We start from the raw sequence: 24,409 nt of genomic DNA, 5'->3' as shown, positions 1-24,409 counted from the left end.
ATATAATAAAATATTTAAAAATCTTTTTATTATTATTTGTAATATTTCACAAAATTGTTATTATATTTCTGAGGATATAAATGTAGCCTTGCAGACTTTCAACAACTTCAATTAATCTTACCATGTATATTAAACACATACATTTTATAAAAGTGAAAACTGTATTGTATAAAATAAATATATGTTTATACAGCAGTGAATACCTTTTTATATAAAATACATAATTTTTTCATTATTTTTAGAATTGTATAAATTGAAGCTTTGCCAACGATCAGTTCCAAGAAGCTTAATATGTACAGTATGTCTCCTCTGATGTGGTCTTGTGGTCATTTATATGGAGTCCTCTGAGGTATTAATTCAAAACTATCGCATTTCTAATCTAGCAGTTACTGTATTACCAATATCATTTAATTATGAAGTCGGGACAGTATAAAAATGTGCAAAATGTAAAGTGAGAAAAGGACACAAAAAACCTTAACAATAGATTTAGTCATAGTAATTTAATTTCCTTAGGAGTGAAACAACTCTTCAACTAATGAAGCCAACAGTGTACTTTGAAAAGTAGGTCTTAAAACTGTATGCACTATACAGGCAGCAAAGTCCAAGTCATATTAGAGCACATACAGTGAATGTGCTGGTAAAGCATGTGTTTCATATGAACAAGAAGTCTTTATAGTTGAAATAATCTTTCTTAAATGTCAGTTTTTATATTATCAAGAAAAAAAGATTGTTTCTTGCTATTTTAAAACATCTCTCGATCTGTGTAGTTTCTTGTTACATATAAAGGAACACAGGTTAAAAAAATGGTTAAAAAGAAATGTTGATGTTGTAAAAGACTTGTAAACCCCACAGGACCAAAGCAACAGAAGCCACAAAACAGAACACAGAGTGTATGGTGCAACACCGTTAAAACGCCATAAACCAGCAGACTCAGTGAAAACATCCCACATGCTTTGCTTGGAATATTAAAATGATATAAAAATACTCATCAGTAGTATGTGCACTGAGAGCATGCACATCATGCATGTGCATATAAGAGGATATCTGGAGCTGCCGTTGATGATTAAAGTACACTTATCCAAACAATAAAAGATATGAAACTTGAATAATAAATAAATATGTACATTAATAAAGAACCATATACATAACATAAAGCTCTTTTTATGAATGCTGAAAAGCGTTTAAAAAAAAAATTGAAATCATAAGTCAACAAACTTCAATCAATATTGAGGAAAGCTTATAAAACTAGAGAATGCAAACTTTTGAGAGAGAGCAAACTTATTAGTTATCCATGCCATTGCACTCATACACTAATAAGTCACTATTAACATAGTTATCAGAGGTTGCAAGTCATAGAATAGATCATCCAAAAATTTTAACTTGCTAAAAATTTACTCCGCCTCAGCCACATTTCATGTCTTGTGGATCGAAAAGCTGTAATGTTTGTAATAAATTCAACAATATGATGTTTTTAACTTCAAATGAATGCTTCCAGCTAAAATATGCATCTTCTATCTATAGTACTGCTTTTGATAATTCAAAAATTTTGAAAAATATGCACAGATCAAGCCACCTTTAAGCAAATAAATAACATTATTATAGATGGACTCGTTTTTTTAGTTGGGAGTGATGGTTTAAAGTTAAAATGGCTTGATGGATTTTTTTTTAAATCACACCGCTTTTCACTTCTAAGAAATTAATTGTTGGACTGGAGTCATGAGGATTGCTGTGATGCTTTTATCAGCTGTTTGGACTCTCATTGTGACGGCACCCATTCACTGGAGAGGATCCATTAGTGAGCAGGTGATATGCTACATTTCACCAAATCGATTAAAAAACAAACAAACTCATCTACATCTTGAATTGCCTGTTGGCAAGTAAACTTTATGCAAATTTTCATTTTTGGATGAATGATTCAAGTTTTGGGATCGCACAACTTGCACTGCAGCTTTGGAGATACAGTAATGCATATAATCCAAGTTTCCTCAGGGGTGCAAATTTGATAAGTATGCATGTTTCTACTTAGACTTCCCTCAGACATAACCAACTTCACCCTCCACGATTTGTATCTCAATGAAAAAATAAACATCCTGGTAACAAGAAAAACCATAGCCAGATTGACGCAAGGCACCAGAGCAGGCCGCAAGTCAAAATCTGTGGAAACAACAACAACTAAAGAGCCAAGCTGTGGAGGTTTTCGACACCGTGAATGTAATGACAATGCCATAAGAACCTGTAATTCCTTTCATAGGTCAGGATCCTTCGAATTATGGGTTCGTTACCAGTCTGTTCTCACTTACTAGAGAGAGAGAAACAAAGTCTCAATGTTTTTTGTACACAAAAATGGTTTTGAAGGCTGCAGTGACATATGGCTTTAGCAAGTACACAAGCAGCTCAAAGCTTCCTGTGGCTGGCAGAGAAAAATCAAAATATTTATTTCCCTAAATGAATGCCACAACGAGTTAAAAACAGACCCCAGACCTCACGTCAAAACGAAACTGAGGTGACAAATGCAGTAGAGGAAACTGGGGAGTTTTTTTTTTTTTTTTCTAAAAGCATCAGTGTTTGGTCGTTCAGAGCTTCATGTATTAAAATAAAGATGATATACCTATAAGTTTAAAAAAAGATATATTTATTAAGTGGTTCACTGCTTCCTTTTGGAGAGCAGATGATGAGCAGTGCACATTTGGTTCAGATAGGAAGTATGTCACTCTTCATCAACGGTCCGGTCCAGCGAGGGAAGAACTTTGTGCCGCGAATACTTCAGCTGCAGCAGATCGCCTACTTCACTGATCACATCCAGCGCCTGAAAACAATCAACATGCTCCATTACTTTCATGGTTACACATGTAAGTCATAACATGCTAATGCTGAGAAGCAGCTGCCACTTACCATGCAGTACTGTCAAAGTTTGATATAATACAGTCATGGCAATGCTAGTTGAATTAATTATACTGCAACTGATTCCATGCAGACTTCTGGTTCAAGTTTCCATTAAATGCACAAAATGTCAGTTATTAAGGTAACTTGTTAATTTTTCAAAGAAGTGTTAGACTATATGCACTTGGGCGGATCAATATATTCTATGTACACGATACATTCACAATTAATTGATCAACAGCGTCAAAAACTGCAATTAGATTTGGTAAGTTCAATAAACTGATCTAAAACTTTGATTCAATGAATCATTTGAATCATCACTCAAATGTTGACATCTGTCATATACTACAATGTTTCAGCCAAAAAATTAGAACAATACAGCTATTTTCGTGCTATTATCCATAAAACAATTGTGTTTTGATACTTAAAAGTCATTTAAATATTCATCTGTGTGTTCATTTGTTAAAAAAGTTTTTTTTCTACTTTTACTTATTACTACATTTTACTATTTGCATTAAACATTTTAAATCAACTTGTCAAAAATGTCTGTTTGGTTTAAGTGATTCTAAATAAAAGTAAAATACATAAACTAAAATGCATTAAAATCAAATAATACAAGACAAGTACATAAATCCATATGTATAAAAAAGAAAAATTCACCGAAAGGTTATAAAGTACATTATGACAAAATTTTCCAGCCCCCAAAATTTACGAAAATATATCAGAAGAACGCTGAAAAAAAAAGAAAAGAAATTAGGACAAAAAAATTAATAAAATAATAATAACCAAGACATATAATAAATAATCATCTAAAGGTAATAAAAATATATTGTGATATATATTTCCATTAAACTGTCCCGCTCTAAACCCTTTAAACTTTAGTTATGCGCTTTGAACAATCTTAGCCATTCAGCAATGGAAGAAATGCAAGAAAATATGTCAGAAGGACACTGAAAAATGTGTTGACGTGATAACTGGTCACATCAAAGTGCACAGTGTTTTTTTAAGCACGGGGAGGGGGGCTGAAGGCCGGTGTGCTTTTCATCATAGTTAAATCAAAGTGTCCTTGGGGAGGCAGATTAAGATGCTCTTTGATCTGCTGCCAGTGCAGACCCCTGTAGCAAGAGCTGCTTATGTAAACCCTCAGTCGGGACCTGCATTAATTTATAGCACAGGACAGTTTGAGGAGGAGCCTGGAATTCTTTAGACAAGTTATTTTTTCAAACATAAAAGTTGTATCAAGTTTAAGATACTATATTTCAGAAGACTGATGGACAGGGGTTTTGAACTTTGAAGTACAGAGACGACACACATTCCTGATCTAATTCCTGTTGAGAGACATCCTTCTTGAAATGTGAAGCACATTACAACTAATCTTACTCTATGGAGCTCTGTACGTCGACTTTAACATCAATATGTCATCAAAGCTCATGGTTTTTTCCATTAAGTCCACATATTCCATTGTAAACACTAAAATGTAAGGAATGAGAAACAAAGCCTAGTAAAAAGGGTACAGTGCTGCTGATCTAAATGACTGGATGTACTCGCTGTGGCGAGAAAACGAGTAGTTACCCTGTCCAGCATTTCCTTGGTGTGGGCCGCAGAGATACAGAAGCGGGCTCTGGACTCTATGATCGGCGTGGCTGGGAAGCCCACCACCACTACTCCAATATTTCTCTTCAACATCTCTCGACCAAACGCCCTGGAAACACAGCCACAGCCTCATCAATTTTCAAGAAATTCTTTCCAAACTAAGCTTTCCCTTATGCGCTTGTTTATGTGCTATTATGAGGCACTATTAAGAAACTATTATGAGTGTAATCCATTTGGATTTATTTGGACATTTATAGACTTATTAACCCTGTTAAACAAAATTTTTCTTCAAAAATATTACTTCACCTACAAATGGAAATTCAGTCATTATTTATTCACCCTCATGTCATTTTAAAATAAAAATGTAAATCTTTTTGGTATTTTGAATTGTGTGTAATAAAATTAGATATAAATATTAGATTAAAAAAACTCAACTTTAAAAATAAAAATACAAATTAATTAGAGCTATGAGAATTTAAAAAATACAATAAAATGAGAAAAGCACAGAAAATACTAAAACTTAATGCTTTTTTTTTTGCTAGAAATGTAAATCAGATACACTATTACACATTATAACTGTGAGTTGTATTTCTTAAAATTTGTATAATGTGCATTCAAATTATAATGAAAACTGAAAGTATTAAAATATAAGTCAAAAAAATCAATAAATGCTAAAGTGTTTTTTAAATAATACAAAATAACACTGGAACACAAAGGAAGAATGCTGAAGAGGAAGAATAAAGTACTAGCAAAATAGTGCAGACTTGTGCACTAAATTCCTTGTTTTTAGAAGTTTGAGGAACAGACATTAGTTCAACTCATTGACAAGTCAAATCATACATTTCAGTTGATTTTCAGAGCTGCACACTGCATTGCATGAATTCATTACTTAAACTTTGGCTTGTTCATCACACAAAGCTATCATGAGGGTTTGAAACATTTATATTGAAGCTGTACACACTTATTACAAACATTTATTATGATTTTATGAGCTTTTTAGAGCTTGACAGATGTCACTACGTAATATGTAATGCCATTTTAGGAAAACACTGAGTCAGAAATGAGTCATTTTGTGTTTCACTGAACAAAGTACCAGAACATGTATTTCTTTCTTTTTTTTCCAAGGGATTTTTGTATGAGGGATTTTTGTGTGAACTAATTCTTTAATTTTGATATTCATATTCATATGTATTAGTATATTGATAGATTGAAAAAAGAGAGAAAAGAAGACTAACCCGATTTTGGCGGGCATGTAGAGCATCATGGGTACCACAGGTGAGTCATTGTTGCCATAGATGATGAATCCCATCTCCCGCAGTCTCCTACGGAAATAGACTGTGTTTTCAGCCAACCGCTGGATACGTGAACGGCCTGAAACCAACAAACACACCCAAACCATTAAGCTGAGAAAAAAAAAGAAAAAAAGAAGTGATTCTGTCATCTGGCACTGAGCATCTTTTTCCACAGCCTTTCATGCGATCAGACAATTAAAATTCACCAAGCCACAAAACTCATTACTTCAGATACTAGGAAAGTCGACCACCTGAGCTATAAACTTTATACTTAAGCTTGCACGATCGCTAGATCTGAAACGGTTCATGAAGAAATATGTAATGCATGCTGATTATTTTTTTTTTTTTAACTGTGTGTTTATTGAACCTTTTTTTTTAACGAAACATTGTTACATAACTTTTACTTACAATTTTAATACATGTAAAAAGCAAATGAATAAATAAATAAACACTAAGACAAACAAACTAACAAAAAACACAATTTAAAATAAATACAAAAGATGTTTGCATCCAAAGTGCTTTTTTTTTAAATCACATTTCAGATCCAAGCTTGACGTCTAATGGCAGAAAGATTTGAATCAGCTGGAAAAACAAAACCTTGGTGCTCCAGGTTACAGAAGCTTGCAACAATCCTCTGTGTGAGTGGTGCGGAAGAAGAATACAGTAATGACAATTATAATGCAAACAACCTGCCAGCATGGTTCCAATAATCCTGACAAAAACAGGAAAATTAGGGACTTGATTTTTCAACGGCTCCCTCTGGAAGCAGGACGCATGTTCCCTGGGGGAGGATTGCTTAGCGGTCCACGTCAATGGAGCTCTTAAAACACTTAGTCCACCGCAGTGATCTGAGAGCCACGCTAGAGGTCTTACATTTCTGAAAGCCTCGGTTCTGCTTCGTCAAACATTCCATGCATGCTAAACGCTTGAACAGAGGAATTTCCTGCTCTGTGACAACGTTTCACCTTGGTGTCATCCAGACACCAAATATCTAGCAATCGTCGTGCATGCAGGGTGACACAACTACAAGGTCCCAAAGAGACGCTGCGCTGTTATGACTTAACATTTTGTCTGGCTTTTAGTGGTTTTGAAAAAAAAAAGGGTCATAAAGAAGGGATCTCAAGGTTGAATAATTCAGCCTAGTCTATATAACGGAGCTATTGAGGTTCCAACTGATGAGCCCTTGCCAAAAGAGATTTGACTGGCTGTGAAACTGGACTCCTTCCTCAATCCCCCAATGTAAATTGGCCACTGACAGATAATGCAGGTTCGCCAAGTCATGACCGGGTGAGCCCAGCTGCTCTTTGGTAAGGAAATTAAACCTGGCCAAAGTGTAACGTTAAACATAATGGAAGCCCAGTTACGTGATCGGTGATTCCCATTGATTCCTTGCCCAAATAATGTAGTGTTACAAACTATGGCAGTGGTTCTCAAAAAGTTCAGATCAATCTTTTAGAACCACCTGGTTCATCATCTTCATCATTTATTCACCCTCATGTAATGTTAAACCTGGATGACATACTGTCTTTTGTGGAACACCAAATAAGACATTTTCGACAGTTTTTGTCCATACAATGTAAGTCATTCGGCTCAAAAAATCCATTGGAAAACAACAACTTTCATCGCAAGAAAACACTGAGATACAAAAACATTTATTTTGTGTTCCACGGAAGATTAATGTCATTAGTATTATATATTGGCTCATATCAATCAATATACCTCCAGTTTGGATAAATCATGCAGCTGTGAAACTGAGAAATCAGTCAAACACTGCAATTGTACACATTGCAATTCAAGTTAAACAATAAAGTTCAAGAAATTAAATCATACAGTATCGTTCAAAATGTTGTGGTCAGTAAGATTTTTTAAATACTATTTTAATACAGGAAGAAAAACATCAGTAGACATTTCTGACATGTCACAAAAGATGTTATGTCTTTTTTTTTATTAAATCAAAGAATCCTGTTAAAAAATCTAAAAGTTTACAAAAAAAATCTATATTGATAATGTTAATTAATCTTTCTTGAACATCAAATCTGCATATAAGAATGATTTCAGAAGGATCAAATGACACTGAAGACTGGCTCAATGGCTGCTGAAAATGAAGCTTTGCCATCACAGCAATAAATTTATATGTATTTATAAATTTGGTCAATATTAAACTTTGTGGAGAGATCTTAAACCTCTCAGTCTAGTGTAATTTTCATTAAAATTTAAGTTTAAAAAATGCAATTTGATATTTAATATAAAACATAAAAAATGGTTTCAAATTAAATGTATATTTTGTTACATAATAGTTCACATTCCAACAGCAATTTCGAGAAGCTAAATCACTCAGGAAGACTTAAATCAAGGCTATTATGTTTAACAGCCCTTAAAACAGAGGAATCTGCAGAGATTCTAAAGAATACCTAAAGAGAATCGAACAGCTACAGTACACAAACAGCTCAGGTGAACAACTTTTCATATGAAAATGAGCATCTGAAAGCAATAGCCATTAACGGAAGTGCAAGCTCCCCAACACTGGGCCATTGAGATGGCAAACAAGGGCCATAGGTCGAGCGCACAGAGGTGGAGCTCAAATCTCCAAAGTAAATCTTTCTGGGGTACCTTTTCAACAGCTAGTTCCATAACGCACGCCCCTGCTAACTTCTTCCAGACCCAAAGCTGGAGGATCTGGAGCAAGAGAGGCAGCGAAAGGGACCAAAAGAACTTCCAGATGTGGGGACTGTTTCCCTTTTTTGTAACGCCAGTTCCTCCTCACTTCCTTTTCATCTGAAGGGAGGAGATAAGTAAAAGCACCAGGAGTTGAGGGTGGCTGACGTGCCAAATGCCTTCTCGCCCCTTACGAGGACCTCTCTGGAGAAGGGCAACAGGAAGCAAAGCAGCTCCTTCCCGGCTCAAATCTGTGGTCTCAATCATTCATGAGCTGCAGTGGTGCTCACTAGCTAGCAGCTGTCCTGATGCTGAAGTCCAAATCAGCGGAAAGTGAACGCGGGATTTTACACCCATTTACAGGTAGATTCATTTCAGTCATCCACATTCACTCTATTTGATCAGAAGCATCACTTTACCTGTGAATTCAAGAGACGTTTCACATTTACACTACCATTCAAAAGTATGGGGTCAGTTTTTTTTTTTTTTTTTTTTTAAGAAATTTAAACTTTTATTTAGCAAGGATGCAAGATTAAAATAATTAAAGGCGACAGTAAAGACATTCATAATGTTACAGTATATTTATATTTCAAATAAATGCTGTTCTTTTCAACTTTCTATTCATTAAAGAATTCAGAAAAAAATAATAAGCAGCACAACGGTTTTTAACATTGATAACAATAAGAAACGTTCCTTGAGCACCAAACCAGCATATTAGAATCTTTTCTGAAGGATCATGTGACACTGAACATTCAGCTAAAGTTAAAGTTAAGATTTTTAAAATAAAACAAAAAATAGCATGTTACAATATTACTGATTTTACCGTATTTTTGATCAAATAAATGCAGCCTTGGTGAGATTAAGACACTTAATTCATCATCATTAAAAAAATATAATATAATATAATATAATATAATATAATATAATATAATATAATATAATATAATATAATATAATATAAAGATCTTACAATAAAATATTTAACCAGCTGTATATCCTATTTAAAAACATAATCACTTGCTTTACATGCAGGATTTCAATTCCATGTAATTTATTTAAAAGCACATTTAAAGTCCAACAACAAATAATTAACATTATTATACTACTTTTCTCCATTGCGCTGTGTTTGACACATATACATGTATATGACTCACTGTAAAAATTAGATACTCACATGAGTAAGTGTGAGTTATGTTCAGGGGGAAAAAAAACTCAAGCGCATTAAACACAAGCACCCAGCAGAACAACTATGATGAAACTGTTTATGAGCATCCTTGAAGCATTAAAAAAAATCTCTTTTGCTCTGTGACCATCCTGTAATTTCCACCATAGTAATAGTTTTTTTTGCCTAATGCAAAGTTAAAGTACTGACAGAGTTTCAATGGGCGCCATGCAAAGGAGACCAGTTTAGGCGCAATAGACTTTCATGCTGATAAAAATAAGGCTGTGAGGGAAGTTAGTTAGTGTATGTCTGTTGGTTTGAAATAGTTGCACAACAATGTAAAGTGTCAAAGAAACAGAAGCACACCACAACATCTAGAATAACACTCCATTAGCCTGCTCTAAGGGAGATGTGGGTAAACAATCATACACCTAAAACATGTATATCTGCTCTCTCTCACAGGGCAAGTCAACACCTCGAGACTAAGACGAATGCCCAGTGTTTGTCAAGTCTGCCTGTTTGTCCAGAGAAGTATCCAGGCTTAACTATGAGATCAGTTATGCTCATCACCACACACCACAGCAAGATAAAAATGGCAACTTGGGTCACCACTTTGATTTACAAAGCAAAATCTTTCAAATTCACACATTTTTTTGTGCATTTTCCCCTGAGAATGAGCAAGGCCAGGAATATGTCTTATCTGCATTTTTGTGTTGGGACGCCAGGAGTTTTGGATGGTTTGAAAGCCAGATCTGATTGAAAGAAAACTTTATTTCCCTTCAGGCCAAGGACAAGTCGGACTGTGAAATCACTAGACTGTGAAAGCATCTGCATCTGTATTCAGAAGCAATAAATGAATTGGAAAATGTAGGGCAAACCTCACAGATCTGGGAGGAAATAATTTAAATAAAAATAAAACCTTGGGTTTTTAATTGGCTTGTTTTCCAGTAAAAATGTCTAAAAATCCTTAAAAGAATATATAATTTTATGCACTGTTGCTTCAAGTAATTTTAAGAGTTGTTTTAATAGACTGCATTTTGAATATAATTTTTTTCGACAGAGTTTTTAGCTTGTTTTAAATTGTTTATACTTAAAGTGAAAAAGTTGCTTTTCACCTAAACTGATCTGGTTTCAAAGATTATTTAATATTGGAAAATATGGAATAACTAGAAAATATTTTTGCATTGCGCATGGACATCAAATGCAAACGAAGTGCTGGAGGCAATTTATCCACATTGAAGTAACGTGTCAGATTAATACATTGCTGCAGGCTTCAAATCAAACATATGGTTAAATAGAGCAGATCAAGTGTGGAAGGACTGGGATGCAAAAAGCGAGAATGAAAGGACCAAAGAAAGCAGGGAGGAATAGATTTCAGTTCCCATGAGGATACGCAGGATGTCTCCCAGTTGACCTTTGCTTGATTAGTTTCTTTGTACATCAACCCCCCAACAAACCCACACAAACACGCTGATTGTTCGGGTCCACCTTTGTTCTCACTCTTAGATGCTCCAATATCAGTTAATCTACAATAAATGTCATCGGTTCATCAGTAACCCATTATTACTGCATGCACCTAAAAGCTCCAAATGCATTCACACAGCAATTCTCTGTAGTTCTAGATAAATAATTAATTTATTAAAGAGAGGGGTGTGCATATGAAGAATGTAATAACAATGACAGTTTTTTGGTACAAAGCAATAAGCAATCCCCCCTAAAAATCTAAAATTAGGCAAATGCAATAATGTAAAATAACATTATATGACCTAGTTTATATATATAAACTGTAGTGAGTTTCTAAGCAATAAATTTGTCACTAAGGATTTTCAATCAGGTTAAGATCAGGACTCTGGCCCGGCCATTTCATTATTTCAATGTTCTTAGCTTCAAGGAACTGCTTTACACATTTCGTAGTGTGACAGAGGGCATTGTCGTGCATGCTCGCATGGAAGGAGGTTGCCGAAGGAGGTTCTGATAAACATTGGCATTCACCCTGCAACGTAGCTCTATAAGAGGCCCAACTCCTGCTGCACAAAACACCCCCAAAGCATGACACTTCCTCCTCCACCTTTCACTGACTTCTTTATGCACCTGGGCTTTAACTAAACTTGCTCTCATCACTAAAGTGATTAAACATCTCTTAAACGTGACAGATCCTTACCCTGTTCAGCGCTGAACTGGCGAGCAACTCCAGCTGCAATTTTGAACCGATTCCCCATTGAGTGTCTTCTCATGCATTTGTCTTAAGTGGACGCCCAGCATTTTTGGGCGACTTGAATGAATTAGTGTCATTGTAAACCTGCAATATTTGAGAACTCACAGATTTGGGATGACCAACTTCTCTTGCAATGGCTGAAAGCATCATCTCTTTGGCCTTCATCTGGACCGTCTCCTGTCGCAGGGTTTCAGTCACCTTAGAGCGGCCCACCATCTTGCAATCTCAGTAAGAATTGGAGGAATGCTGCCAGTTAAATAGGTTTTTCTCATACAATTAAATAAGTTAGCACCAAGTGCCAGATTAACACCAATAACTTTGAGGTATCTGCAAGTGTTCTCTAAGTATGATCAGATTTATTTCAAATATCTCTTTTAAGTTTGTTACACTGTGCTTCAGAATACAGTTAATTTCTGAAATATGCTTAAAAATGAATTAAAAAATGACCCTCTACTACTGTTAGGATACCTTAAAATAGTACTAAGCACAGTGACCTTGAATTTTAGGAAATTATAGGTTGTTCTCTAATCTCGATCTCCACTGCATGTATAATATATATATATATATATATATATATATATATATATATATATATTTTAGTGATTGTAACTTATATATATTATTTTCTAGTCTGTTGCTCCTCGGTTGGGGAGCGACTGAAATACACAAAAAAAAAAAAAATTCCGTTTGCATTTGTTCTTGAAAATAGAAAGAATTACATATATATAAAAAATAACTTTATTACTGCAGAACCATCTCATAGGTCAAGAGTTAAGAGCTTTTTTGCACCAATGTGGGATGCTGGTGAAAGTCATCAGCAAGTCCATTAACAGGTGAAGGAGAAGAGAAAAGTCACTGGCAGACAGCAGGATGTTCTCAGGAGACATCTTTAAAGATGATGGAAACAATAAGTCTTTGTAAGGAGATGAAAATAGCCTTTAGCCAAGCAAAGTAGTACTCATATCAGTCATATTGAGCACCTGGACCCGACAGACCGGTAGAGCCTGATTGTTGTAGCTGCCAGCGTTGATTGAGTGGCAGGGGGGAAAACAGGCAGTTCGGTGGGTCTAACCAAAGGGCCAGATCACACTAGTTACGTAGGTAATTGTTAACACATTTCTGAGGTTTAAAACTTAAGCTAAATATTTTACCTGGACGGAGTCTGTGTACAGCTGTTCAACTAATCAGTCTCATTTCATGAGCGCTGGGAAATTGTATGAGGAAAAATCTTCCCCATCTCACTTCAAAGTGATCTTTGAGAAACACTTATTTCAATTTCTGGCCCAAGTTGATCCAGAGTACACAGAGCAAGCAAACATAAAGATTGTATTTGCGCAGTGAATAAAACACCCAATAAAGCAAAGACAAGAACAACAGAGCTAACAAAGTAAAGGGACGCTTTTCAGTGAATGATGTGCAGATGAAAACAGGAACTACATGGAGAGGAAGACGTGACTGGTTACTGTACGACTGATTGGCATAAAAAAAACCATACACATTAGTGATGTTTTCTAAGCCGAACACCTTCATCTCGTGAAAACAGAACGGAGGACTCTTGGACTGTATTGACTTCGTGACACAACATTTGTTTGAAATGTTTAGCAGCTTGATCTGTATCTATGCCACATGAATTATCTGCTGTGATGTGCAAGTTCTAGCCAGCACTTTGGTAAAAAAAAAAAAAAACAAAAAAAAGAAAAGAAAAAGACATAAAAATTCTGGCAGGTAAATAAATGTATAAATGTAATGTAAAGCAGCTTCAAAATGCTGAAGACATGCATGGTACATCCTTGCAAGCCGATTATCTACTTTTGGGTCAATCCTGCCACCTTGTGGTGCACTGAACAACACACAGTTGACATTTATTTGCCTGAAAATTAAAATGGTCTTTTTTGACTCACTCTCATGCCATTCCAAACCTATATGCCTGAATAATTAATGTCTTCCTCACACAAAGCTATTTTATGGCTTGAACACAAGCATTCTGGAAAACTTTTATGGTGCTTTTCAGCGCTTAAAAACTTCAGTCAAGATTCATTAGGAAAAAACAGCCAGTATATTATTCAGAGTTTCTTCTTTTGTGTTACATAGATGAAATAACATAATATGGTTTTGGAACAGTATGAGGGCAAGTATATGATAAGAATATTTTTCTTTTTTTCTCAGATGAAATTGAAGCCCAGAAAAATCAAGTTGGTAAAATAAAGTAAAACTAACCTATTGTCGTTCCATCCTTCCCCATAATGCACTTCATACAAGTGATGATTTGCTCCACGACAGGAAGTGACATAGAGGTGGCGTAAATTGCACTGTGAGAATGAGTTCGCAGGTAGTCTATCAAATCCTAAAGCATAAAAAACAAGACATTTTATAATGACTAAAAATCTTGTAGGCCTTTGTATATCAGTTTTACTAATGACTATAAGGAAATTAGACACAAGTATACATTTTTTTAAGTAAAAAAAAGAAAAGTACTTTACTCAGCAAGGATACATTAAATTGATCAAAAATGACAGTAAAGATTTCATAGATAATGTTTTTCGCTATTAATCAAAAATCCTGAAAAATAAATGTTAAGAATAAAGGAATGAATTCTAATTATATCAAATTAATATAAACATATGTTCAAATAGAAACAATTATTTTCAATTGTAATAAAATTAAAAAATAATAATAATATTATAATAATATTTAACAATAATATTAAAATTTTTACTGTATTTTATTTTTATTTTTAATAAATACAGCCTTATTATTATTTTTTTTTTAAGAAAGTGTATACGGACTCCTATTGGTAAAAAAAGTATTGCAATTACAAATTGCCACTTCATACCTTCCTCCCTGCTATGTATCCACCAGCTGCACCGAAGCTCTTTGTGAAGGTGCCCATCATGACGTCTACATCTTTAGAGTCCAGTCCAAAATACTCCACCACCCCTCGACCGCAGGGTCCTAATGCCCCGATACTGTGAGCCTCGTCCAGGTAAAGGTAGGCCTTGTACTTCTTTTTCAGTGCTATAAGTTCTGGCAGCCGTATGATGGAGCCCTCCATACTGAGTAAAGAACAGGTTCGAGTACATTCAACTTTGGCCATTCATTTGCTGGTTAAACTGTCAAAAGTGCAGCAATGTACATGCAATAACATGTTTCACACCTGAGAAAGCCACTGCCATACAGATGCACATTTGCAATAATATGGGGAATCCAAGAAAGTGAGAGAGTTCAATCACCTGTAGATGCCCTCCACAAGAATGAGGATTTTCTTCCAGGTTAGACGTGTTCTAGGCTGGCCATGAACAATAGCTTCTCTGAGTAACTTCTCCAGGCTCTGCATATCTGCATTTAAGCAAATGAAATGTTTAACCCATGTTTAACCCAGAGTAAAATAACTACTTTTGACCAAAAGACTTCTTTTAATTTGTATAAGGCTTGTCTTTATAAAAATTAAATTGCATGATATTGGTGAAGTTATCTACTGATAAAGTGGCCATATGGAAATGATGTGGTATTCTGGAGTGATAGTGTAGTAAAATGTTGCCTGTGTCCTTGATCATAATTTAAGGAACCACAGATTCCACAATCCATTACAAAGTGTCAGTGCAAGAACTGCTTCAAACACTTCAGGAATAAGTTATCAGCGTGCTGTTAAAGTCTCCCAAAGCCTCTATAATCTGACTTTAAAGAGTTTCAAGGACCATTACCCATTCACAGTTTAAAAGCTCATGTATTAATCTCTGACAGTCGTCTGTCCAAATTGCCAATTTAAATGATTCATTTAGAATAACACAGCTGAAATGTGAAGGAGAGCTGACCTTTCCAGTGATAAAATTTGTATTCATAGTGTCTGACTGGACATTAACCAAAATGGCATTCAGAAACAAGCCTTAAAAACAACCCACAGACTACAAAAAAGTAAACCTAAAGACCTCAGCTTCAAGATTTGGACATTGGCTCAAGGTCTGTCAAGCTTCCCCTCGAGCAGTTGCAGCGTCATGGGTCATGCTTTGTGTGCACTGGAGCTGCACCAATAGTTTATTCTTTACCTTGTGCTGTTAACAGCTGTGAACACGGACTCAGGGCATAGAGATATGGTGATGATAAGATAAGAGAAGTGCCTGTCAGTGCAAACTCACTATTGTGTTTAAAAACCCAGATGGTGGAGCCGGACAGCCTTGCTCCGAGTACCAGAGAGGCATGGTTCAACTCGTCACTTAGAATCAAACATCCCTGCAAACAAGAAAAACTGTGTCAGGTCACTGTAAGAAAATGCATTTATTTGATCAAAAATTCTTAATTGTAATATCAAATATTATGATTGTTTTAATCATTTTAATCATTTTCAGCATCATTACTGCAGTCTTCAGTGTCACATGATCTTTCAGAAATCATTCTAATGTGTTGATTTGGTGCTCAAATGACATTTCTTGTTATTATCACAGTTGAAAACAGTAGTGATGCTTAAAAGTTTTGTGGAACAAAAAGAACAGGATTTGTTTGAAATTGAAACAGAAAATGTAATGCAACCTTGCTGAATACAAGTACTTTCTTAGTGACTCCCCTATGTGAATGTTAGGGCATGTTAAAAATGATACGTTTTTTTTTTACCTCTTAAGTGTCACCGGAACAAAGGTGGGCCCACGGCCATTACATAATTCATTGGCTTTTTACTCTATCAAATATTTAAGCAATCACCCTAAGTTAGATATCATTTGAAAGCATAAAACCTCGAAATTCCTCCTGTGAAAACCATTTAGAAATTTGACAATGCATTACCATGGAAATGGTACTTTAAAATCTTTTTGTGGTCTCCTCCCCCTAAGTGGGCAGTTTAAAGTGTCATATTACAAAATGCATTACGTTATTTTACAATCAAAACATTTTTTACATACATATCATAGGTTAGGATTTAATTAGCTTTTGAAATGATGAGCTTTTTTGCTGCTTCTTTTGTCTCTGTTGTTTCTGCGCTTGGCAATAATATGCATCCTTCAATGTCAGTTTCGACCATGTAAATCTGGAATGTCATGCATTTTATTGCTAAACCACTAGAGTTTCTCTTGGCCTGCAACAGGAAGTAAGTTTGGGAAATCTCTGTGGTGCACTTGCTGCTAAACGCATGTTTCCTGTGGTGATTTTCTGCCTTATCAAGTACATTCCATTGTGTTAGCCACACAAACTGTTTGAGTTGGAACCGGTGGTCTATCAATACCATTACATTAATCTCCTCCCTCTGCACTGGTGATAAAATGTGGCATATCCACCCAGTGTACTTAAACCAACAAAGGAAAACATTCACACAACAGGAACTTAAGTATCATTTAAACAAGCACCGACAGGTCAAGGTGGGATCCGCCTGTGCTGACACTCCTATGAATTTTAGGAGTTGCCTGGGTGGATCATCACAGCAAGAGATAGGGATAGAGGAGCTGGCAAAGCAGGAGAAAGATAGTGAGGAATCCAAATGGTCTAGCACTTAAAACCTTGCCAGCTAACGCAGGAATGTTCATGGAGTTAGTTGCAAACCCCATGCCGAAAGCCATAGCCGACTCCACTCCCAGGAATGATGCCACCAGATTCTCCAACTCTTCATGCCTGTCGAGGTTGCCTAAGCAAATCACACAAATAAATCAGCTAACGCAAGCAAACACTCACTTACTGTAAACAGTAACTAGAGAACCATCACCTGTGTATATTTCGAAAACAAAGTTCCAACATAAGTCCATATAATAACTAGATTAAAAGACGGCATCAATCAATCGGCATCATTTTTTTTTTCTTCTAAATGCACATTATTGATCATTTGGTGAATAATTCACAAATCTTTACAAATCCTGATCAAAATGTCATAACTGAACCAACCAGTAAAAAACAACAGACGTATGGCAAACTTCTCCATTCATTTAGTCTACTTAAACCCTGCCCCTTTCTTATAAATCACCAGGAAGCCCGCATTCAACTCTGCCTCCATCTAATCAACAACCAAAAGACAGAACCAAGTCTCCAGCCCTAAGTTTTTCTTATTTTCCGATAATCCGTTATACTTGAGTATAGGTCGCAATACAAGAGAAAAGAACAGTTTCATTGCAAAACGTTTTACATTGACCAGAGCAAAATATGCCACCAATGTTGGAGACAGCCTGATAGCTTTCCCAGTGTTTTATAATATTATCTATAACTTCGAGTTATTTAATTAGCATGTTTAGCTTTAGCTGTTAGAAAGTTTACCAGGTAAAACTCTGTCAGAAAAGTTAAAAATGTTCAAATTCATCCATTAACAGTGCTGCTAAAGCCATATATAGATGTCTTCATTTGAGGGCTGGATTATCAAATAGAAAATTTGAAGGGGGCCAAATGGGTGGGGGGGGCCTTTAAAATTAGAAATTAAATTGAAATGCATATTCAGCAGTAAAATTAACTAAAATTACCAACATTAATATCTATAAAAGGTTAACGTTTTTTTTTTTACTATTTAATCACACGTCTTTCTGTAATTCATCATGGTTAAACACGTTAATATATTTATATTGTCATAATTTCACAATGGACCTCCAAATTAATGTAGAAACAACATAAAGATGCTATAATGTAAATATGTGTTTAATGGCAGCTTTTCACTAAAAGCCTATTTTTAATAAAGGCCAGTATCATTGATACTGCTACTGATGTCTCTATTAAATGCATTTTTTCTCTAAATTTTAGATATTAATTAAAGCCAGTCAACATTACAGTATTACTGAAAGCTATTATTTTTTATTTTTATATATTTATAGGCTCTGAAATATATAAAAACTTTAAATTGAAATTAACTTAAAAACAATCTTCACATACTATCATCTGTATAGTCATCTTAATCTTTATTCAAGTTACAAAAGTTAATAAGCGTCTAGAGTAGTCGAACGCTAACCCTAACTTCTAAAAAACGCATCTCTAGATCTTGCATTACTTTTTTTCATTTCACTACTCTGCATGTCACATTTTCAAACAAAAACACTTTCTTTGGGACTTTTCCTCTAATTTCCCAGTGTGTTCTTGGTGGATTTTAGGTGGTTGCTTACAATGTCAAAAAAATTAAAAGAACACATTTCCTTAGTATTCTCCACAATCTGAGCTAACAATAATGTCAATAGCACAAATGCTAAATAAAATGACTTGCATGCCTATGTTTAACGCTTAAATGTGCCATATGTCCCAATATTTCCCAAAAAGCAACAGTAACCAATAAGCACTCACCCATTTCCTGTCTGGTGCTGGCCATGCCCACCCCAAATTTCACTGTCACCTCTCCAGCAGCTGTGGCAGAGGCACCTGTGTTCTCTGCAAAGCCCAGATAATTATACGAGCCAAGGTTTATCACATCCTTCACCACTCGCCCAGTGTACCTGAAAGAGCACAATACATTTACTTAAATTTTATTTTGAGTCAAAATAACCCTTGACTGGATTTTAAGTCTAATGCAACCTCAGTCACCTCATGTTACACATCAGGTTATAATAATCAAGTCCTTTCAATAGCAGCCTTACTTTTGAAAGCTTATTGCACATTGGCTTGAAAGTGACCTTGATATTATAATCATTATATTAAAGCAGCTCTCTCTGGGAGGTAAAACAGACAAAAGACGTGGTGTTGTTTTCCTGTTCAGGTCCAAGATGGCCTACTTACTCAAAGGTCCAATTGTAATCATTGGAACTGCGCTCAATGAGGTCAAACGTGGCCCCAGGAGCACTGCAAATGGGTCTGTTCCAGCTGTCCCGAATCCTCATGTATAAATTCCTTGTGTAGAAATCCTCAAAATCTTGATAAAGTGGAACAAAGTCCTGGAAAAAAATATATATAGAAAGGAAAAACAAGGACAGATTCACATACTTGATGTTTTTTGTTCATTGCCTGAAAACAGCTCCTTACATTTGGGTGAGTAAATCGTCTTGGATCCAATATTTTAGGAAGAACAACACCCATAAAAGGTGCATAGCAAAACAAAGCGCAACCTTTCAGTGCCCTAAAGTACTTTACAATAACGGTAAACGGCACAATATCCTTCCTCTGACAAAATAACCTCTTCCTCTCAAACTTACCATAATGCTTCACACAGCTTCATTATTTGAAGGAGTCACAGAAAAATCATGGAAATTACACCCTCTTTTCAGGCATATGAGTTTTAATCATTTAAAAATAGCTTAACCCTCTGGAGTCTAAGGGTATTTTTGGGGCCTTGAGAAGTTTTGTCATGCCCAGACATTTGTGCTTTTTTCAGTTTCTTATAAATATCTAAATGGGTAAAGTCTAATATCACTGTAATCAGCACAAACTGGGCTATAATAATATGTGAAATGCATGCATGTACATGATTGTATTTTTGAGAAAAAAAATGTTATGCATGGTTAGTGAAAAACTAAAAATGTTAAATCACTTGAATAAGGCAATAAAACACATACATAACATTGGTTGCCGGAAAAGTTGTGAATTGGAGCTTGTAGCCTAGAATTTTTCTTTCTGAATGATGTGAAAATCATCTTGTTTACTCACTCACAGAAAACAATATATTGATTTAAATTTTCTAAAACACTTTTTGTTGGTAAAAGTCATATGCGAGTAGGCGTCAACTATCATGAATATCATTGTGATTTACACCTGAGAAGACAAAGGCCTGCATAATGAGCTGCATAATGAGCCTCTCATTCAACTGTGCCACTGAGGGAGGACTTACAAGAAAGAATGTGAGAACAAAATAAAAGTATATAATTTTATGTTTGTAGTTTATTAAGAATATATTTAATTATCCCACAACATAATTTAATATCCACTTGGGGGAGCAGTTAAACAGTTTATTAGGATAAATCAAAGCTGACTTTCATTTTTTTTTGGCATCCTTTCTCTAGTCACACAATCCTTCAGAAATCCTTTTAACAATCTTATTTTCTACCAAATAAACCCCATTTATTATCATCATTATTATTATTATTATTATTATTAATGTTGAAAAGAGCTGATAATATTTTTCAGGTTTTTTTAGGGGGAATAAATCGAAAGAACTGCATTGTTTTTACATTTGTTAGAGTTATCTCTATTTGTCACATTTATATTATTTACATCAAGCTTTTGAATGGTATAGTATTGTATATTGTTATTGAAACTCCATAATGTTTCACTTGATTATACATTTAGTCAGGAATTATAGTTTGGAAAAAGTATTTGGAAAAAGTCTAACTAGTAAAATGTTTACACGTTATGTGAAAACTAGTACAAATAAATAAAAAGAGACTTACTCATGTTTATGATCTCTGCTGAATAAAGTGCTTCATTCTTTTTTCTGAGGAAATCCATTTCCCAAATCCTCAACCACATCACATCTTTTTGGGGTGAATTATGTCTTAGTCCTCTCATCGCGAAGCAAACAGTAAAATAAAATAAAAACTTGAAGAATAGTCTGGCTGCTTTTTCTTCTGTGTGGGCGTATGCAAGCCGCGCGCTTCTGTTTGAATCTGAATAGCGTGTTCAGCGCGGGGGCGTGGTCACATTAAATATAATGAGCGGAGATATGAAAAATAGACATCGCGTTGTTTTCATATGGATTACTTTATCTCAGAATATTTGTTTTCGGCAGCACTTGTTTAGTTTAAAAGTAGACATTCCAGGCTTTCTATAGATATCTCTCTCATGTCTCTTCGTTGAGTATTCACGGAGTTACAGTTCATTTTAATGAAATGTTTGTACATGACGATCAGCGGAGACAAAGACTGTAGACAGCGCACCTTGTTTGTTATCTTTATTTTATAAGTGCACAAAGGTTTTTTGTTATTATGTCTGTATCCAAAAAAAACTAGACCCTTTACAGATTCGATTGATGTATTGCTCTTATCTGTACGATTAAAACTGAGAGTGTAATTTAAGTTCTTTTCGGGGTTATCAGGTGAAAATGACTCAAAACGCATATATGCGTTAATCGACTCGAAAGGGTTAAAGGGCTTCTAATTTTTGTAATTTAATCTTTAAAAATGTTCCTTATAACATGAAACTGCAAGGAAAGTTTACAATAAACCATTTATATATATATGTGTCCATCTTTACATTTACATTTTGTACCATTCAAAGGTTTGGGGTCAGTATGATTTTTCTGTGTTTGAAAGAAGTCTCTAATGCTAACCAAGGCTGCATTAATTTAATACACAAAAACACACAAAAGTAATATTGTATAATATTATTAAACATTTTCTATTGGAATATATTTAAAAATGTATTTCTTTTCTGCTGACTAAAAATATTAATGTCTTTCCAATAAAAAAAAAAAAAAAATTCTATGAACGGTAGTGTATATATTTGCTTTTTCCCGCCATGCACACGTGACATTGTTTACCTTCTGCTCCTCCCTTTCTCTGGCTATGTGGCATTTTTCTATTTTCCACTCCCTCATGAAATCCCGCAGATATCCGAAGATGGTGAGGATGCCGTAGCCCATATACGTGAGCACGGCGACCAGCATGGGAGTTTCCTCAAAGGACTCGATGAACGGCCTGCTGTAAAGCTCTCCATTGCATGCAGCATGGTAAACCTGTAAAGCAAAACCCAGTTAAACACTGTAGTCATGGTACCATCACATTGTGGTTACTGATTACAAGATGTGTAAAACGCCTGTGCAAAGGAAACATTTGCAGAAACATCAGATTCCTTGTGGTTATTTTTACAGTTTAGCACAGAAACCATGACAAACTTTTGAAAGCTTTATTCACAGATACTTTGCAAAAGTAAGATTAACTTAAATAGAGAAATTTGGCCTCTCATTGTCAAAAACTCATGGTCACTAAAGAATCACGCACAAGTTTTGGACCAAACAGACAAAGTAGTTCATTCAACACCCTGTGATTTGAAGGCACATGTGACTACTCATGCTCCGCTAACAAATACCACGGAGTCTAGCAACACTGACAGTAAACGTTAGCTGCCACCAGCTCCAAGACAGCAGCACAACTTTGCATTCAGTTGCAAGGCTGAAAGCGCCTTACGGGAAAAGTCTTTTGAAAAATGCACGATAACACACTTGCAAAACTTAGATAATATACCTTTGAAAGCTGTTGCTGAACATTACAATGGAGAGTCGATCAGAAGAAGTCGAAAGAGCTGATATGACTTTACAAGACAGTTTAGTTGCATAAACAAAGGAGCTGTGACATTAACAAAGCATGGAATATCTCGGACTAGATGAAGCGGACCGTTCTCCCACTCAAAACACTTATGTACAGGAGGCACATGACAGAAAATTCCTAGAGGTTTAACTTGAATCATGAGTTGCTCACAATCACCCGCACAAGACAATAGTATGAGATCAAGTTTCACGACTTGCCTTCCTCAGTTCATTTAGCGATTTAGCTATTAGATCCACTGATCCACTTGTAGATGTTTTATCATCTACAAGCTTAAAGGAAATAAAATATAGATGTTAATATTAATAATATTTACATATGAATATCTTAATATATGTCAAATCCATAATATATTTAATACAGAGACCAGTCAAATAAAAAAAGTACAATTTTATTACCTATATAGGGCTTTTTTGATCAATCTATAGATCTTTTTCTATAACTTTAAATAAAATATACTAATATACATTTCCGTTTACTAATATTATTTTAGTGATATAAATGAAAATATTCACATAAACTGCATACAGATTATAATTGTAAATGATACTGTTTATTACTAAAACTACTGCCGTGTTTTATACAGCACAAGAAATATAAAGTTAGATCTTGACTTGCCGTTTTCAATGCATTTGACTTGCACGAATGCATAAGCAGCATGAGGTTGCACATTAACTTTCTGGTTCAGCAGTTTATCCAGACGAGTTTTTACTTAATTTCACATTAGCCACATCATCATATTTTTGATACTGCTACGGCCAGGGCTCATAAAACAATATTATCAGGAGAAAGTCTACATCTCATCTGGCTGTCAAACTTTACTTTTCCACACGTGACCATGCATAAACCGTGAAACTGAATGTGATGCACTAACTGAGCACAATCCTGGCACACAAAGTCTTGAGAACAGAAGCTGTGTGTTGCCATTGATCATCATTTTCATCGAAGAACTAATTGCACAAGCAGATATCAACTATCAGCCATGCATGACTCAAAGATCTCAATGCATTATGTGGCCTCACCTCCTCCTGCTTTTGACAATGATGATGGTGATGATGGTTCTTCACCATGCCATTTCTTCCTGCTTTCACACCATTCGCTGCATGACAATCCTCATTTTTATTCCCCGCGCTCTCAGTCATACTTATTTAAGACTAAACACATGCAGGCAAATGAATGAGGACAGAGAAATGAAAAAGAGTCGGTGTTCACGGCGACGCGCGTCACCGTTACCCCGAAACACACAAGAGAGAAACCTGAAATTCCAGCCTCCGCATACCGGAAGTCGACGCCCCGTTAGTCGCGCCCACCAATCAGAACGCAGATATTAGTTATTGGGCGTGGTTTGTGTAGCAAAGGCGTGCCCCCCTGTGCGCTTCTGCCGCTAGCAGAAATAAACTCTGGTAACCTCTTTCTGTTTCACCTGTCTGGCCCTGCATAACTCGAATATTTGTCGGATGCTCGCAGTTGCAAATGA

At 35.4% G+C, this 24,409-nt stretch overlaps 1 protein-coding gene across 1 annotated transcript; it reads right to left on the bottom strand.

Moving 5' to 3' along the window:
• Nucleotides 1-481: 481 nt before the first annotated feature.
• Nucleotides 482-24,206, bottom strand: LOC113094528 (serine palmitoyltransferase 2-like). Its single transcript, XM_026260107.1, has 12 exons — nt 23,955-24,206; nt 22,149-22,343; nt 19,457-19,611; nt 19,028-19,176; nt 17,278-17,402; nt 15,931-16,024; nt 15,028-15,133; nt 14,631-14,850; nt 14,015-14,141; nt 5,709-5,844; nt 4,453-4,582; nt 482-2,806 (listed from the first exon to the last, which is right to left on the bottom strand). Exons 1-12 carry the CDS (start codon nt 24,072-24,074, stop codon nt 2,708-2,710), a joined length of 1,656 nt encoding a protein of 551 aa, XP_026115892.1. The 5' UTR covers nt 24,075-24,206; the 3' UTR covers nt 482-2,707.
• Nucleotides 24,207-24,409: the final 203 nt, after the last annotated feature.

This window comes from Carassius auratus, unplaced genomic scaffold (genome assembly GCF_003368295.1).
Source record: "Carassius auratus strain Wakin unplaced genomic scaffold, ASM336829v1 scaf_tig00215406, whole genome shotgun sequence".
Classification (NCBI taxonomy): Eukaryota; Metazoa; Chordata; class Actinopteri; order Cypriniformes; family Cyprinidae; genus Carassius; species Carassius auratus.
Note: the sequence above shows the minus strand (reverse complement) of the source record. Positions and strands in the feature narration are given on the sequence as shown.

Bases quoted from the DNA above. Each gene is read 5' to 3' on its own strand.
- LOC113094528 (XM_026260107.1), bottom strand. From the start codon at position 24,074: ATGACTGAGAGCGCGGGGAATAAAAATGAGGATTGTCATGCAGCGAAT. The intron at 19,177-19,456 runs GTAAGTAGGCCA...GTGCTCTTTCAG, and splicing joins GATTACAATTGGACCTTTGA to GTACACTGGGCGAGTGGTGA. The intron at 15,134-15,930 runs GTGAGTTTGCAC...GCTTAAATGCAG, and splicing joins CTGGGTTTTTAAACACAATA to ATATGCAGAGCCTGGAGAAG.